Source organism: Eublepharis macularius, chromosome 1, assembly GCF_028583425.1.
Source record: "Eublepharis macularius isolate TG4126 chromosome 1, MPM_Emac_v1.0, whole genome shotgun sequence".
In the NCBI taxonomy this organism is placed as follows: Eukaryota; Metazoa; Chordata; class Lepidosauria; order Squamata; family Eublepharidae; genus Eublepharis; species Eublepharis macularius.
The window spans coordinates 98138714-98156459 of NC_072790.1; the positions used below are offsets into that span (position 1 = coordinate 98138714).

The window sequence follows — 17746 nt, forward strand, 5'->3', positions numbered from 1 at the left end:
GATGGCTTTGAGAGATATGCATAGCACAACGGACTCTTGCAGCACTAAGGTGGAAAGATGTGAAGGGCCAGAAAAGAACCTGGGAAAATAGGGAGGGAGGATGCTTTTTTCCAATTTTTTTTATAACAAAAATTTTTAAAAATTTGGGGGAGCTCTTAAAAAACGATAAATAATTTTATCTTTTAGAATGAATAAAATACTTCTTAAAGCAAAGTTTTTCACATTGAAAATATATAGCATGAAAAAGTCTGAAGACTCTTCCAGTTTGTCCAGTGGACAAATGGGAAATTTGGGTGAACATTGGGGAAAAAACTCTTACACTGTAGATATATACAACATTTTCAAGAATGTTTTTATTGTTATAATGTAAATAACATTAGCAACAATTAATATGCCAAAATGTATTTGATATATTATTGATACATTATTGATACATTATTAGAGAAAGCAGTGTTTTCAATGTTAGAAATAGCTTAATAGCCAAACATGTTGGTAGTCCTACCTATTGTAACGCTATGAGTTTCTTTTCAAATAATATGCTTTCTTTTGTTTACTGTATATATGTTTCCTCCCTTCAACTTTTTTCTTTACCTTTCAGAAGGCAAAAATTAAAAATACATGTCTTATAGAGGCATAGGATGTAGCAGTTTGCAACTCTGTTATATTTTCAGTTTTTCTTATAGAAAAGGAAGATATTTCTGCTTTTAAATTCCATATATATGCCATATAGCACAATTCTATATGCTGTTATAAATGATGCACTTTATGTTGTTGAAGTTTAGGTTTAATAGGAAAGTAAGCATTACATATATTTCAATTTCCCACAAAAAATTTTAGATTTAAAAAAAAACTGAGGGGGAAACATTTTTTTTTCATGGCATCAACATTTCCAGAAATTTTACATCTTTGCTGGGGTGGAAATTACACTTCCTATATGAGGTTGCATCAGAGCTGGATCGATGGGGGGGGTAGTCTGCCCCCGGCACCGCCAAAGAGGGGGCACCGGGCGCAGCTGCCAGCCCCGGGAGCGTGCGGGCAGCAGGACAGGGAGTGCGCTTGCCACGTGCCCCCTGTCCTGTGGGGCAGGCGAAAGGCAGCGCGGGTGGCTGGGAGTGTGTGCACGCTGCGCATGAGTGGCTGGTCTTCGGTTGCTCTGGGCGCCTGCAACCGTAGATCTGGCCCTGGGTTGCATTACTCTGGAGCTATTTAAAGCAATCGCTGCTCAGGCCAAACGTCAATTTCACACAGATAGTAAATTCGCACTTACTTAGTTTCGTTTAGAATTTAGAACGGGACTTTGAAAGCAGGAAGTCTCTTAAATATGGTTGGGCCTGAGTTGATTAGAGGGATAAAGAATTTAATCATTAGAAGTTTTAAAATAATTGATAACGCTTATTTTCTTATTTTACTGATAATGATTTGTTTAAACTTTTCAAATTCAGAGTAGTATTTCATTCAAAGGCATAAAGGTACTGGCTATATAGGGACTCCATTCAGATTAAACATGTCTCTGACATTTGAATACAAATAATATATTGATATGATTTTAAAGCATGATTTCAAAAATGGAAACTTTGCCATGACCATCTAATTTGAGCAGAGGTGGTCAAGAATTTGGAAAAAGCAGAGAGAAGAAAAGCAATGACTGACTTTATGTGGATCGGGAGAGGGAAGGCATAAAGGGATAAGCTGATGCTAGGCTCTTGTGGCCCTTTCTTACAGGCCCAGGGTAATGTCAATTGCCACATTGGGGTCAGGAAGGAATTTTCCTCCAGGCCAGATTGGCTGGGTATACTGCAAGTTTATTTATTTATTTTAATTTATGTCATTCATAGTCTGCCTTTCTCACTGAGGCTCTTTTTTCTGGGCATGGAGCAAGGACCACTGGGGGAGGTGAGGAAGGGAGATAGCAGTGAATTTCCTGTATTGTGCAGGGGTTTTGACTAGATGACGCTTGGGTTCCCTTCCAGATCTATTTTTCTGTGATCTGACTATGGTCTTCAGTCAGTACTTCCATCATATATTCTTTGTAAGGTAGACAATGTTAAGATAGAAAGGAGATTTGATTGAAAATTAATTAGTACCTTTGCAGGCTGAAATGGGGCTGCTCCACAGAATGTGATCTCTTCTCCCAGGTTTCCAGCTGGTTAATTAAAGCAGCGAATATTAATCCAATAATTGATATACCTCAGGAGCAAAATGTAAGGATTTTGCTGTGGAAGTAAATTCTTCATAGACTGGAGACCAGTGATATTAGAACAGTTAAAGAGGTGTTATAAAACAGTTCAGCAGGGAAAATAATAGAAATGGAACCTGAAAGAAGAAAATGGATTTATGTTTATATTTCTGTCTGGAGACAAATTTAACTTTTGATTATGGCAATAAAAATGTTCATGCATTGTAAATGAAATGTAACCAACTGGTTTGCCTGTGAGCTAAAATCCTGATTCCAGTGTGAAGATTATAATGAAATAGAAGGGATTAACTCCTCAGCCCAATTCTGCCATAATCCTCCATCTTGAAAAGTCATACTGGGTGTGTTTCTGTTACCTTCACTATACATTTTTATCAGTTTGATAATCATTAGTTCCCCAAAGAAAGGGAACATCGTTCATAGTTTAAATCTGCAATGTAGAGCTGCTGTTCAAATGTCATCAAGCACATTCACTTTTAGGGTTTCTGTATGGAACAAACCTGTTTTAGACCTTGGTGATGCAGAGTGAGTTTAGGACATTTTTATGCAGGCCCTGAATTTTACATTAGTGACTTTTTGATATGTGTACAAATTGTATGTTGTACTTTGATACACATATAACCATTGTTGAAGCTACTTTAGTAATAGTGAGACTTGCAGTACTAATACTTAAAAACTTTTTGGCGCACCCACAGGTAGGGCAAGATCAAATGGGAAGCCCCATCCTCTAGCCTCATTCCTGTATTCAGCAAAGGAATTTCCTCATGGGATTTGTTCTGTTTAAAGGTTGTGTGGTTCTTGAATACATTTTCCCCATTTTGTGATGCAGAAGCTAAACTACATGCGTTAGAACAGTGGTTTTCATGCCTGAAGCAGGTCTGGAATCCTGGGATTTCTCAGAAATGTAAGTATTTGTTAATAAGAAGATTTGGCAGTGGCAGATAAACTTTGCTGAAAGAAAGACCCCTGGTTGTTAAAAGCAGCTTGTAACAATGTGAAAGCCTGAGAAACCTATGCCCTTTGGCCATGCCAAGCTAGCTGAGTACTTCCCTGATTTTTAACTACTGAATGCAACTGGAGATAGTTGAGCTAAATCGTGTCCAGAGTTTCAGCTTCAACTGTCAGCTTCTTATGCTAAACAAAATCAGTTTATATTGTGTTTAGGATGAGAGGAAACATAGTATGATTTGAGAGAGGATTAAGGAACTCCAAACTTAGGATGTGTCAGCTAGTTGAGGAATTAAAATCAGAATCTCTAAAAAGACGCAATAGGGCAGGGGTCCCCAACCTTTTTGAGCCTGCAGGCACGTTTGGAATTCTGATACAGCATGATGGGTGCAGCAACAAAATGGCTGCTGCAGCAAGAGACAGAAACATCCACAGCTTACTTTCAGTCACACTTTGAAGATCCTTGTGCTAAGAAAGCAGTTTTTGCCAAAGCAATGTTTTTAAAAATCTGCATAGCCAATCAATACTCTAATGGCCAATCAGAAGCCGTGCTTTGAAAAAGCCCCATCTGGTCCTACCATTTGGCAGATACCAGGAAAAGCATCAGTGGAAACCTCCGCAATAAGGCTTTGAGGGGACAGGAGGAAAAAAGATGGCATGCTCTGTGTTTTGGAAGGTCATACGAATTTTCCACAAAATCTATGTAACAATGACTTTGGGATGGTTCACACAAACATGTTTATTACTTGATGACTGCAACATGAAGCAAAGATATGCATGTGTGAATAGGCTGTTGTAAATGGAATTTTCTCATCACCAAAACTCCAATATTTTTCATGCGTTCATGTGTAGGTCAACAAGTATACAATCCTGGTGCAGCGAAATCAAGTGATATATGAATGTGTAAACCAACTTGTACATTTACCTTAAAAGAAAGAACCTCTGAAAAACTAAGGCTACACACTATTTGCACAAAGAGAAAAAACAGGGACTTGAAAAAGACAAAAGGAAGCAAACCTTGAACTCTGAGAAATATTACTGAAAGCAAAATTGGTGTTTTTTTATGCAGTAGTGAAACAGCAAATTACAAATAATTAGATTGCTGATAGTATCTACAAAGAAGCTGAGTTGATACATTGCCTCAAGTTGTGTAAATGTGGAAGGGCTCCTTTATTGATGCATGGATTGCCTGCAACTTGCATTTTTTGATAGTGATCAATCCTCTATAGGATATTAATACTTTTTAAAGTATTAAGTACAGTTTACACTTGAAAGTAGAAAGCAACACTTATTTTCTATTAGAAGGACCCTTGATAATTTGTATTGTTTGTTTTGACAGCAAATGTTTTCTTTCTGTCTTCAGATTTGCTTCAGCTTGTGGATGTTTATATGGTTGTCTAATGAAGTTTTCTATGGATTCAGGAAGCTGTTTTGTTTGGCTCTGAAGTGGATAGCGCTTGAAGTTTTCGGTGAGTATATTTTATGTGTGTTAGGCTGACTTCCTGTATTTCTGTGTTGTTTATTTGCCATTAAAAATGAAGTGGTAAGACAATAATAATTAGAACTTCAATACTCTATGAAACTTGGAACTGTCCAGGGGGACTGCTTTTCTCCATTAGGTTTCAAACCATTCTCTGTATGCCCTGTATTAAATCAAGCATAAAGCATTTTGTTGATTGAATTTGTTGGAATGCTAGACCATGCTTGGACAACAAAATCCCATCTTCAAATTACATCCATGTCTCCTGTGATATACTCTTCTTCTGAATAAGAACAGCCTTGCCTTACAAAGCATGGAAAAGTGTAAGAATTTCCTCAGTCTTTCCAGTGGAAGCACTGGGAATTTGGGGGAGGACTGAAAAAGTCTTATACTGTACATACAATGTTTCCAGTATTTTTATGTTTAAATGTAAATAATTTTGTCAACAATTAACATGCTATTACATGTTTAATGAGAGGCAGGCAATGGCAAACCATCTTTGTTAGTCTCTTTCCATGAAAACCCTAACGGGATTGCCATAAATCAGCTATGACTTGACAGCACTCTCCATCATCCATACGTTTAATGATATTTCATTATTAAATAGTTCAGTGTATTCTGCTTTATATAAAGTTTAGCTTAATAGTCAAACATGCTGGCAATCATATCGATGTTTCTATGAGAGTGTCTGTCCAAATAATACTTTTGTTGTTAATTACAAAATTCATTTTCTACCTTCAACTTATATTTTTCCTACCTCTCGGATGGCAAAAATTAAAGATACATGTGTTATGCTAGCATAGGGTACAGTGGCTTGCAATTCTTAGCCAAGTATAAGTATACTTGCAATTTTTTAATAGAAAATGAAGATATTTATACTTTTAAATTCCACAAATATGCCAAATAGTACAATTTAATATGCTAAGATATAAATAAAGCATATCATGTTATTAAATCAGTAAATGAAGTTCCTGTATGACAGGAAAATAAGCATTGTATATATTTAATTTCCCACCCCAAAAAAGTAGGAAAACGTTTTTTCCCCATGGCTTCAAATTTTCAAGAAATTTTACATATCTTTCACGAATTCAAACAGTTCTATGTAAGATAATTCCAGATTGCTTTGAGAATCCCAGATGAGTGTCCATGTTTGTCTGCAATGGTGAAATAAAATAGGAGTCCAGTGATGCTTTAGAGACTTGTTCTCGCACATGGAGTGAAAGAGAGAGGGGCATTTTCTGTACAGTCGTTATTTTATATTATTCTGCATTTTTGGCCTTTTCAATGTATAACTGATACTGAAACGTATGAGTAAGCTCCATTTTGCATCTGTCTCCAAGGTGATCTGCGAATCTCCATATGCATACAACTGCTACCTGCAATATGTAGCCAGAGGTGAAACACTTTTTCATGATGCTCCTTTGCTCTGGATATCCACACACTGGACATAGTTAGCATAGGGCCTACACATGTAAAGTTCACTGCATGCATGCTTGAGCTACTTGGTCATTAATATACAAATCTGATATATGACTACAAATTTGGAATCAGCATATCTCCTATGCAAATGCTTGGTTACATAATAATCACCTTATAGGCTGGAAGGTAGCAGATATCTGATAGGTGATCCTATACCAGGCACAGGCTGTGTGCAGTTAGAAGTCATTCAAAAGTATCCTATGTTAATTATATGTTTTAATGCTAAAGATGTACAAATATTTCTTGGTGTTACTTGACTGCAGAAGAAAGTGGCAAATATGGCAGTAACAGCTGGAACAATGCAGTCAGGAGGTACATCAGTGTGCGATCTGGATTGTGAAAAATTGACGTTGCTAATAAGCGCTATAACCACTATAAAGTGGTTTTATATTTTGTTTCTTCTGTGCAGTGTGTGAAGTGCTACCTCAAAAAGATGTCATCAAAGAATAAAAATATGGAAAATTCAGAAGCGTTCTTTAGGCCTTCATTAACTGTTCGGAAGACTAGTGCTGAGATTATAAATGAAGTGCGAAATACATTAAGAATGTTAAGAACTCGAAGACCATTTACACCAAGAGAGGAACAAAGGAAGCTATTTGGATCCGCCTCTTCAAGGACACCCGAAAATAGGCCACCTTCTGTTTTTAGGTATGGAAGCTTGACAGAAGGAGATATAGTCATATCTTCTGTGAGAGCAGGGAATGGAATGCACTCTAGGTGTGTCTTACCGCTGTTGATTCAGAAATGTCACAGAAATATAAAAGTCAGGTTTGAAATCATCCAGTTCTTCCAGTAGGAGATAATTTCTTCCTGCCAGATATGTGGAGTTACGAATAGATAAAGGTATTTCAGACCTGTTTTTTAAAAAAACAGAGTTAATTTATTAGGTTTTGTGTGTTGGAAGCTCCTCTGATTTGCTGTCTGGTTGTCTCATCTCCAGCTTCTGTCGATTTCCTGATCCCCAAAGGAATTGCCTTTATAGAAGAAGTTGGTATAGGCTGTAATTCAGTAGCAGGTATAGAAGGAATCCACAGCATATTGTTAATTCTTGTTTAATATAATAAGCAGATACCATGACTCGTAGCCAGCCTCTTGTTTTTTTCTTTAATCCTTATTTACTCTTTTGCTTAGAATTCCAAGAATGCACTTTGGGAGCATATAGAGTAATTTGGTAAAGTAGCACTTTCACTGTGTTATTGAAGAAGATGCGCTTCTTATGGAGAAATAGCTCTCTGCATGAATTAATATTAATGTAGTCTGTTTTTATTTCAGTCTCCATGCTTCCAGCTTTGAATCAGTTGAGCCAAGGCCTGTGTCTTATGTTCGCCTTAGTCCACTGGATCATGTGCGTATTACTATTAGCATAGTTGTGTGTTCCTTGCACTACCCCCAAATTCTGCACCCAGGACATTAGCATTCAGTGCCAAGACTAAAGCCAAATTCTGAAACCTGTACAAATTGGCAAAGCCTCACTCATCACCCAACATCTTTCTTTGGCCATTTTTCTAGCTTTTGGGATTTAAAAAACCCCCTGTTTTTAATTTAATTTTTTTCAGTAAGTAAAATAATATTAATAATATTAACAAAATATAAACAAAAATACACAAACTTAAAACAGTGTTCCAATAAACAATGCAAAGCTTATAATTTAGGGTCTTTGTAAATGTTTCTGAGATTCTTTAAGGGAGGTCTATACTTCTTTCAAGCACATACTTGCAGCCACAAGGGCTGAAAACTTTTTTTTTTAAACAATGAAAACTGATGTTTTCAGTAAATTCAGTTTTACTTCCATCACCCCTTTCTATGCTTGTCTCTCTGATTTTGTGGAATCACAGAACATATTCTGCTCTGTGTATTAGGATTGATGTTGTGAAGATCAGTAGTTCAATATTTATCATATTCTTTTCCCCCTAATGGCAAGTTGCACTTTCTGGAATATAATATTTTTGGAAATGTGTAATAAGATTTTATAGACTTTTACTACAGTGGTATGGGCCTGGCATATCTCAGGAAGCTTCCACATGTCTTCTGAGATTTTAATGGCCTTGTTCCAGGTGTCATCTATCAAGTAGGTAATACCATATGGCATATAAAACATGGCTTTTCCAGTGGTGGCTCCAAGGTTTTGGAAGATTGGCTGTGAGAAAAGTTTCTCAGTAAAAGGACTGGGGTAGGAACAATGATTGTGCATAATACCTTTCCCCTAACATTAGACCACTTGCGTTAGCAGATGTTATAAAGCCAGTTCATATGTTGTATTTTGTTGTTTGTATTGCAACAGAAGCCAAAGTTGCTGTTACCTTTTACAAGCAACGAAGAGTATCCCATTTCCCCCCCTAAACCTCCAGCAGATTCAGAGGAGATTAGAAAAGTCAGAAATGCCCGTACACGTTTGTTTAGAACTGTCTCTCATGGAAATCTTCTCAGTGATAAAATATTCAGTTCAGATGAGAGTAAGTTCACTTCCATTTAATTCTTTTTAAAAACAGTTGTGTGTTAAAAATGTGTTTTTAAAATGTGAGGTTTGCCTATCTGAAGATTCTCAATCTGTATTTAATGCTAAAATAACTTGCAGGTCATACCATACTGAAGACAATGCAATCACAAGTGCACCAAACTTTAAAATGGGGTTTTCTTACCTGGTCTTGGTGGGATGAAGGATTTAGTATGTGTATGAAAAGTAGATTTTCTTGGGGAGAATTGCAGGAGAATCACCAGTTGAACTTTAAGCCTGGAAGTAAAGATTAGGTGAATTTAATAAGTAGCAACCATATGCAAATAGAGAAGTATATCCTGCTTGAGAAGGCTGCAAAGGAATAACTTCCAGTTCATATGAAGATATCAGTAAGTAGGCCCAGACTAAAGACAAACTTCCACTATAGACTTCTTTGCCTTAGTACCGCTACTTGAGTGTGTGTGTGTTTTTTTAAAAAAAACCACATTTGTATACCTTTGAGCTGGTTTCCTTTCTTGTATCCAGTGTCTAGTCCAGGGGTGCACAATTCTAAAACAATTACGTAGATCATAATGGATCTTTACTGGAGCTAAGTGGGTTTCCCCCATGATGGCACCTGGATCTGCTCTGATGATCTGTTTACTTTATGGCCCATAACTGCTGCAGGGCAGACAGGTTAGAACATGGCCACTCAGCTGTTTTCTAGGCTGAGAATCTGTGTTCTCTCCTCCTAATGGGAAGTTTCTCTGTTGTATCCTAGGGCTTTGTGTTCCACAAGACCTTGGGATGCAACAGAATTTTCCTGTCCGGGGCAGCCCATGGGGGAGGGAGGGAGTTTCTTGGTGGGGATGGAACACCACCATATTGGCTCCTCCTTCACACATCCTCATGGGAGTGGGCTATGTGTAGCAGCATTGATACACCCAAACAGGTTGGTTGATCACACAGTTATTTTTAATAATGAATGTAGTGGTAGTAGTGTTCAAAATCATTGCAGACTTAAGTCATTTTCCACAGTAATCTTGCAGAATAAAATTTGTTTTATGCAGCCATGATCCAGTCTGAACACATCTTCACTAATGCTACAGGATCCAAAATGTTCTTGTGTATATTTTAGAAAGAAGAGTTATCATATGAGTAGGAGATTCGAGCTCTTGATATGTACTTAATTTTTTAAACAAAGCTTACTTTTGGGGGTGAAGTCCATGTTTTATTGGAATGATCTTTGCTACAAAGAGGGCTAACCTGCATTGGTTCCTTTGATATATATTTTTAGTTGATGATGGTTAGCAAGGACAGTTATTAAAATGTGATGACAAATGTGATACAAAATTCTAGTGACACTTCAAAGATGTCTTACTGGGGTTTTGCTTTGTAAGAATATTTTAGCAAAATACTGACTCTTGGTTAATGCAGGCAAGAGGCTGAGTTTTGAAGAACAAGATATCCTGGGTGACATTCCAAGAAGTAATGAAAAATTTTCAGCAAAACTAACTGTCTATTCAGGCTTTGAAGATGTAGGTCTTCCATTAACTTACAAAGAGCATAATGATAAGGCAGCAGGGGAACAAGCTTGTTCAGAAATAACAGAAAAAGCATCGCCATCTCAAGTTGGCAGTAAAAGGTCAGCATTTTCCTATTGTCTTTATAGTTTGGGGGACATTTTGATACAGGATACTTAAAAGCATATTTGTGTCTTTCATAGTATTTGTTTCATATGTAATTTTATCTTGTGTGTGGGAGAGGATATGGAAGATAACAGTTATATATTCTAATCCATGTAGCTTTACATTAGAAAAAGCAGCATCGATATGCAAAAAAACCTGTTATTTCTTTTGAAATTTTAATATAGATTTGTGCATCTGTTCAGTGATGTACATGTATCAGTTTGTGGCTTATAGAGCCACACATTCAGGATCCAGGACCCCAGTTCTTAATCTAGTTTTTGGTTTACATCTGTTCAAGTCTAGGGGTGTGCAAGCCAAAAATTTTCGGCTATAGCCGAAAGTAGAAAGCCGAAAGAAGATTCTCTATCGTTAAAGCCGAAAGCCGAAACAAGAATCTCTTTCGGCTTTCGGCTTTCGGGATTCTTTCGGCATTATTTCGGCATTCTTTCGGCTTTTTTCTATGGGAAAATGCCTCCGTCTTCCAGGACGCCTGGAGGAGGCATTTTCCCACCGAATAAGCCCAAAATTGGTGGGGACCTTCCTCTAACCCTTCTCTAACAACCACCCAAGTTTCAGACAGATTGGACTTTGGGGGGCCATGTTATGGCCCCCCAAAGCAGGTCCCCCCATCCTCCCATAAGAAAGCGAAGGAGCAGCATATTGTTAGCATGCTGCTGCTGATCTTTCTTCATTATTTCCTATGGGGAAAAAATGAAGAGGCAGGCTTCCTTTGCCAGGGGTGGCATTTTGCATGCAAAATGCCCCCCAGCCCTCAGGGGCCCTTCTCCCACCCCTCCTCCCACCCCCCACCAAGGCTCAGCCTGCTCCCACTTGGGGGAGCCATTTCATGGCCTCCCCAAGTAGGTCCTCTCAGCCCCTAAAGTCCACCCCTTACAGCCCCACACAAACCCAATTCCCCCCCAGCTGCCACACACAGACCCAAATCCCCACATTAGCCCCTCACAGACCCAAATCCACCCCCACCTGCCCTACACCCATAACCCCAGGAACAGGCTGGCAAAGGCCAGCCCTCTCCCTTTGTTCCCTATGCTGGGAACTTCTAAACTCTCTTTCCCTGGCCAATTCTGCACAGCCCAGGGGTGCCACAATGGTGGGCACACTTCTGAGTGCCAGCTGGTCCCTGTGAAAGAGCACCTGAACCACAGACACCCTCCCTCAAATTCCCCCACCACCTACAGAGATGGCTGGCCAGCCAGCCCCATTGTTCCCTATGATGGGAACCAACTGTACAACAAAGAATAAAACAAGAACAACACAAAATAAAGTTTTTAAAAAATTATATTCTCCCTTCCAAAGTACAAGTAGGCAAAGCATTATGACACATTACACCAGCAGTCCCCCACACAGAAAAATTAAAACAAAACTCACTTAACATCAGAGAATCACAAAGCATGATTCCTGTCAAAAACACTTTATTTCTTGAACAGCTTTAGGTTACACAGCAGGGGGGAACACCAAAGGGCATGGCAGCACTATCTTACACAAAAATAACACAACTCACTTCACATTAAAGAATCACCCCAAAAAAGTGCTGTCAAAAGCACTTTATTTCTGTAACTGCTTTAGGTTACACAGTAGGAAGGCACCACAGAGCAGGAAAGCAGTGTACTACACAAAAATAACACAACTCACTTCACATCAGAGAATCACACAAACACAATTGCTGTCAAAAACGGTGAAGTGGGTTGTATTATTTTTTGTAGTACATTGCTATCATGCCCTGTTGTGCCCTCCTACTGTGTAACCTAAAGCTGTTCAAGAAATAAAGTGTTTTTGCCAGGAATTGTGTTTTTGTGATTCTCTGATGTTAAGTGAGTTGTGTTATTTTTGTGTAAGATAGTGCTGCCATGCCCTTTGGTGTTCCCCCCCTGCTGTGTAACCTAAAGCTGTTCAAGAAATAAAGTGTTTTTAACAGGAATTGTGCTTTGTGATTCTCTGATGTGAAGTGAGTTGTGTTATGGGTGTGGGGCAGGTGGGGGTGGATTTGGGTCTGTGAGGGGCTAATGTGGGGATTTGGGTCTGTGTGTGGCAGCTGGGGGGGAATTGGGTTTGTGTGGGGCTGTAAGGGGTGGACTTTAGGGGCTGAGAGGACCTACTTGGGGAGGCCATGAAATGGCCCCCCCAAGTGGGAGCAGTCTGAGCCTTGGTGGGGGGTGGGAGGAAGGGTGGGAGAAGGGCCCCAGAGGGCTGGGGGGCATTTTGCATGCAAAATGCCACCCCTGGCAACACAAGCCTCCCCCAGCTGTCAGTGGTAGAGATGAGAGCAGAGCACCTACTTGGGGAGGCCATGAAATGCCCCCCCAAGTGGGAGCAGGCTGAGCCTTGGTGGGGGTGGGAGGAGGGGTGGGAGAAGGGCTCCAGAGGGTTGGGGGGCATTTTGCATGCCTCCCCCAGCTGTCAGTGGTAGAGATTAGAGCACCTAATTGGGGAGGCCATGAAATGGCCCCCCCAAGTGGGAGCAGGCTGAGCCTTGGTGGGGGGTGGGAGGAGGGGTGGGAGAAGGGCCCCTGAGGGCTGGGGGGCATTTTGCATGCAAAATGCCACCCCTGGCAAAGGAAGCCTGCCTCTTCATTTTTTCCCCATAGGAAATAATGAAGAAAGATCAGCAGCAGCATGCTAACAATATGCTGCTCCTTCGCTTTCTTATGGGAGGATGGGGGGACCTGCTTTGGGGGGCCATAACATGGCCCCCCAAAGTCCAATCTGTCTGAAACTTGGGTGGTTGTTAGAGAAGGGTTAGAGGAAGGTCCCCACCAATTTTGGGCTTATTCGGTGGGAAAATGCCTCCTCCAGGCGTCCTGGAAGACGGAGGCATTTTCCCATAGAAAAGCCGAAAGAAAGCCGAAAGAATCCCGAAACGTTTCGGCTTTTTTCTTTCGGCTACCCGAAACGTTTCGGCATTCCCCGAAACGTTTCGGCATTCCCCGAAAGAAGCCGAAACACTTTTGTTTCGGCATTCTTTCGGCATTCTGAATGCCGAAACGCACATCCCTATTCAAGTCTCTTGTATCTTCTCTTCTTTGGCCAGAAATATGCTTCTCCTAAGTTGCCTGCTTAAGTTGTTTATTATTATTATTATTATTATTATTATTAATAAAGGTAACTAACAATCAAGTGCTTAGAGGCTTAGTTGCAGGGATTTCTTTGCATTTCCTAGAAGAGTGGCTCCAAGTGCTAGTTAGTTACAGCAGCAACAAAAATTAGACCCATTTTATTCACTGATGGTGGCTGTTGGCTTGTAATGCCTTTAATGCCATTAAGGTGAGCGAAATGTTTATTTTGTTTCCCATTTGGTACTGAATTCACTAATAGTTATTAGCCCCTAGGACCACTTACCGTGCCTGCCAGTGTATCAGCTCTGCTTAAGATAGATTAGGGCTGTGTACTTGCCATTGCATGCTATTGCATCTGCATCTGCCAGTTTTACAAGGTCAAGAGATGTAGCATTATCTAATTAATTCTCACATTTGGGATCCAGAGTGTTCTCTTCTACCAAATATATTCCACAGTGTGTCCGATCTCCTGGTTGTGCCCAACTATTGATAAAAATAAATAATAAATAAAAATGCCAGCATTTCTAAAATAAGTTGCTATCAATGTTTGAGTGCACTGTGGTTGTTTAGAAATATTTCATAGTAATGTAGTCAGATGAAATGTTTTAATTGTAACCTTGGTAACACTGATATGTGTACCCTGATCCTATAAAGTATGTTTTTAGGACATAGCTGATGGAAAAAACAGCTTTTGTCCTGGACCAAGTCTGTACCTTCTACAATATATTAGAAAGGACAAAATGAAAAGAGAGAGTGACTGACTGAGCACTGGACACTTGAAACCAGGAAAAAAATGCAAAGTGAGGGAATACCTAGAGGAAAGAAGCAGATATAGAACAAGGAATATTAATTTGATTTGTATTACTTCAACATACCAGTCATTTTGGTATTGAATTCCATAAGCTGTATACCTACATAGGACCTTCCAAGGTTGCTTTCGTTGTGCTCTCTTATAGGGCAGCAGGGCTGGAAATTAATTTTGGTACATAGTGAATACTTACTTGCAAAAAATCTGGCCTCTACTGTGCTTTATAATTTATGAGACTACCTCACACAGAGTGATAATTGTTAAATTCGTGAGTATACTCAAGTGCTTAATTTGGAGCTTACTTTGCAAAATCATTGTTGCAAAGTTATTTATTCATCTTCAATTAACTAATATATTTTCCTCTATTGTTCTTCACATTTCTTTAACTGTTATTACCTTTGAACACTAGATCTTTAACTGCCTTGCAGTTTGAACCAGATTGTTCTATTTTAGCTTCACCATTGTTACTGAATATGGTTTGACAATTCCTAATTATGGTACTGAAGTAGTTTGAAAGATAAAAATCTTATATAAGTGGATTGATGCCCCTTTAGACTCAGTATTTATAGTGACAGAAAAATTGATTCTAATAGGCATCTCTAATGTTAAATGTCTGCAGTTTGCTCAGGTACATGTTTGGAGTTACAACTTTTTTACAGCTGCATGATTGTAATATCCTCTTTTAATTGGTATTTCCCTCCATTTTATTTCTGTCTTGCGCTGCAATTCCTGGAATGCAAAAGTGTATTTGAGGCACAAATATGCCATCATAAGCATGGCCCAGTAGCTTGGACAATGCAGGCAGTAAACGTAATTTTGTTTTTAAATTTTAGTCCTTAAGTAAATACCACCAAATTACTATTGAATGGTATAAACAGGAATGATCTCTGGAATCCAAGAAAATGGCTGTCTTCTTAATTATTTATCAAAACTCAGATGATTGCCCTTATCTAGGAAGTCCTGCAGGTCCAATGATCATTCAGATCAGTAGGCGCATTGTCTGTGTGGAATTCTATTGCTTGGGCAGAGAAGAGGAATTTGAAAATCTACTGCAGATGTCACTGATGCTACAGAAATTACAGATCATTTTAAGATAAGAGTTTTTGTATGTAGTGTGCTACCTGATTTTTAAAAAATTAATATATACATTTTCTGTATCAGCAGAAATTTCTGTAAGAGAATGACATTTTAACAATGTAAAGATAGCATCCAGATCCAGTTCATTATCTCCTGGCAGTAATAATCAATTCATATGAAGTGCTGATGACCCTTTCAGCTTTTACTTGGAAGAGAAGCTTGCCAGCATTTTATGTTCAGTAATGGGCGACCTCTTGTGGTATAAGGTTTCATTGTGGTATGCTTAGATTACTCTGCAAAACACCATATAAAGTTCTGCTTAAATCTAACATAATGAAACATAAATTTAAAATATCAAATGATGGATTCACAATCTAATAGTCTCATTTATAATATAAGGGACTATGATATATTGTTGAAGGCTTTCACGGCTGGAGAATGATGGTTGTTGTGGATTTTTCGGGCTGTATAGCCGTGGTCTTGGCATTGTAGTTCCTGACGTTTCGCCAGCAGCTGTGACTGGCATCTTCAGAGGTGTAGCACCAAAAGACAGAGATCTCTCAGTGTCACAGGGACTATATCATAAGGGACTATGATTTTTTTGGAGGGTGGACATGTCGGAATAAAATGACTCCCTTTTTGCTTTCAGTGTTCACATTAGAAGGTCATATATATTATGTGCTCCTCTCCTTGTGAATATGATACTAGCCATGTACAGTTCTAATCCATGATTGGCTGACAGTATAGGCTGGCTGTATTTATTACATATTGTAAACTCCGACTGGATCACAAGAAGATTTGAGGCTTGGGAGGACTTGGGAGAAACTTAACTCCCTGTTGGAAGCTATCCATCCTTATACTGTCACGGAGTTATCATAAGACCACTGGCTTTTCCTGAGTGAAGAGTGCATGCATTAGCTATGGAGATGGTTTGGAGACAGAATGAGGGGATTGATTGGTCTCCCACTATTTTTGACAAAGGTGTACTACAGTTCTTTGATATACATCCTGTTTGTCAAAAACTTTCCCATTGGCTGTTTGGAAGACTGAAAGCACTTTTATGTCGTGAAGTACTTACCTACACTTGTATCTCTGAATGCTTTTCTCCTCTCCCTTCTGTTCTTAGTGACCATGAACATCCTACGAGATCAGGCAGGCCTTCATCATGTCCAGACAACACTAACTGGATTAAATCTGACATTAAGACAGGTATGTCATATAGTATTGGTTGAACATAGATTTTTAAAGTTTTATCAGTTTCCTTTCTTGTATATTACTGTACTGAATCAGAAGTTATAGAAAATAATGTCTCCTGGGGAGTATGAAGATCATTACTTGTAGCCCAGACCAGTGTACTTGTCTTGTAAAATCTTGAGGCAGGGTGCTGGCCTCTTTAATACAGAGAATTGTTTGTGCTTCTTTGTCAGAAGGGATTTTTCAAAGCCACTGAACAAAGAAATTATTAAACCATTATTCAGCAAGGCCTGTTTAGGAAGCAGGTCTTAGCAAATTACAGACCTGTTTAAAACTTTACTTTGAGGGGAAAGGTTATCAAATGTGCAGTAGCAGAGTAGCTCCAGGAATACTTGCATAAGATATCTGTCCTTGACTCTTTTTCTGTCTTCAGGACAGAGACTGCTTTAGTAGTGCTGATGAACAAACTCTGTATTTTGTTAGATAAAAGAAATACACCTCTGTTGTTGTGAGATCTTTTAGAAGCCTTTGGGGTAGTGGGCCATGCTATAGTGCTGAGGAGCCTGGAAATATTGGTAGGTTTTGATAGGGAAGTGTTGAAGCAAGCCATTTCACAAGGTGGGAGCCACAACAGAGAAAGTACATGTACAGGCTATTCAGGGCAGCAGCTTTGCCCCTGATGAAACAGCCTCTCCCCAGGCAAGCAGGCACCCTCGGAAGGCTTTGTTTGGATAAGTCAAGCTCACTTGGTGGTGCATGGTTGGAGAGACAGTTCTATAGTTATGTGGGACCATGGGCTTTGTAGGTAATGACCAGAAACTTGAATTGAACCTGGCAACTGATTGGTAACCAGTTGAGCTTTGTGTAGTATAAAGCTTTAACTATGGTTATTTTACTTGCAAAGTTGTGTTGTAAAAAAAAAAATCGTGTTTGGATATAGGGGTTATTTGAGGGGACCATGGCTGGAGCGAACAGGATAATTCATTTCCAGTTGAAAGGATCAGGTAGTATTAAAGACCCATTGCTGAGACCAGGAAGAGGTACAGCGCTGATCTTGATAGTCTAATGATATAGCTTAGTATAGGGCAGCTTTATTTATTTATTTTTATTTATTTATTTGTTAAGTAAGTAAGTACACTTTTAACCCACTTTATTCTATACAATACTGACCCAAAGCAGCTTACAATATACAAAACTCACAAAAGACAATCAGATTTCACAGATATGCAAAATAAGCCATTTTCACAATTCCTATGGCTTAAGGTTGACTCAGCCTTCCGCCTTCCGAGGCTGGTTTTCCCCCAGGTTCCTGGGGGAAAAGTGTAGATGACTGGGGAAGGCAGTGGCAAACCACCCCGTACAAAAAGTCT

General features: G+C 39.2%; 1 protein-coding gene across 1 annotated transcript in view; it reads left to right on the forward strand.

The window, feature by feature from the left end:
• Positions 1–17746, forward strand: part of ARMC2 (armadillo repeat containing 2) — a 58081-nt gene that overhangs the window by 1664 nt on the left and 38671 nt on the right. The window contains exons 2-7 of the mRNA XM_054980588.1: positions 4506–4611; positions 6511–6749; positions 7374–7446; positions 8383–8554; positions 9973–10180; positions 16309–16391. Of these exons, the coding sequence (XP_054836563.1) occupies positions 6535–6749; positions 7374–7446; positions 8383–8554; positions 9973–10180; positions 16309–16391 (751 nt within the window). The 5' untranslated portion in view covers positions 4506–4611; positions 6511–6534. The remainder of the gene's footprint in view (positions 1–4505; positions 4612–6510; positions 6750–7373; positions 7447–8382; positions 8555–9972; positions 10181–16308; positions 16392–17746) is intronic.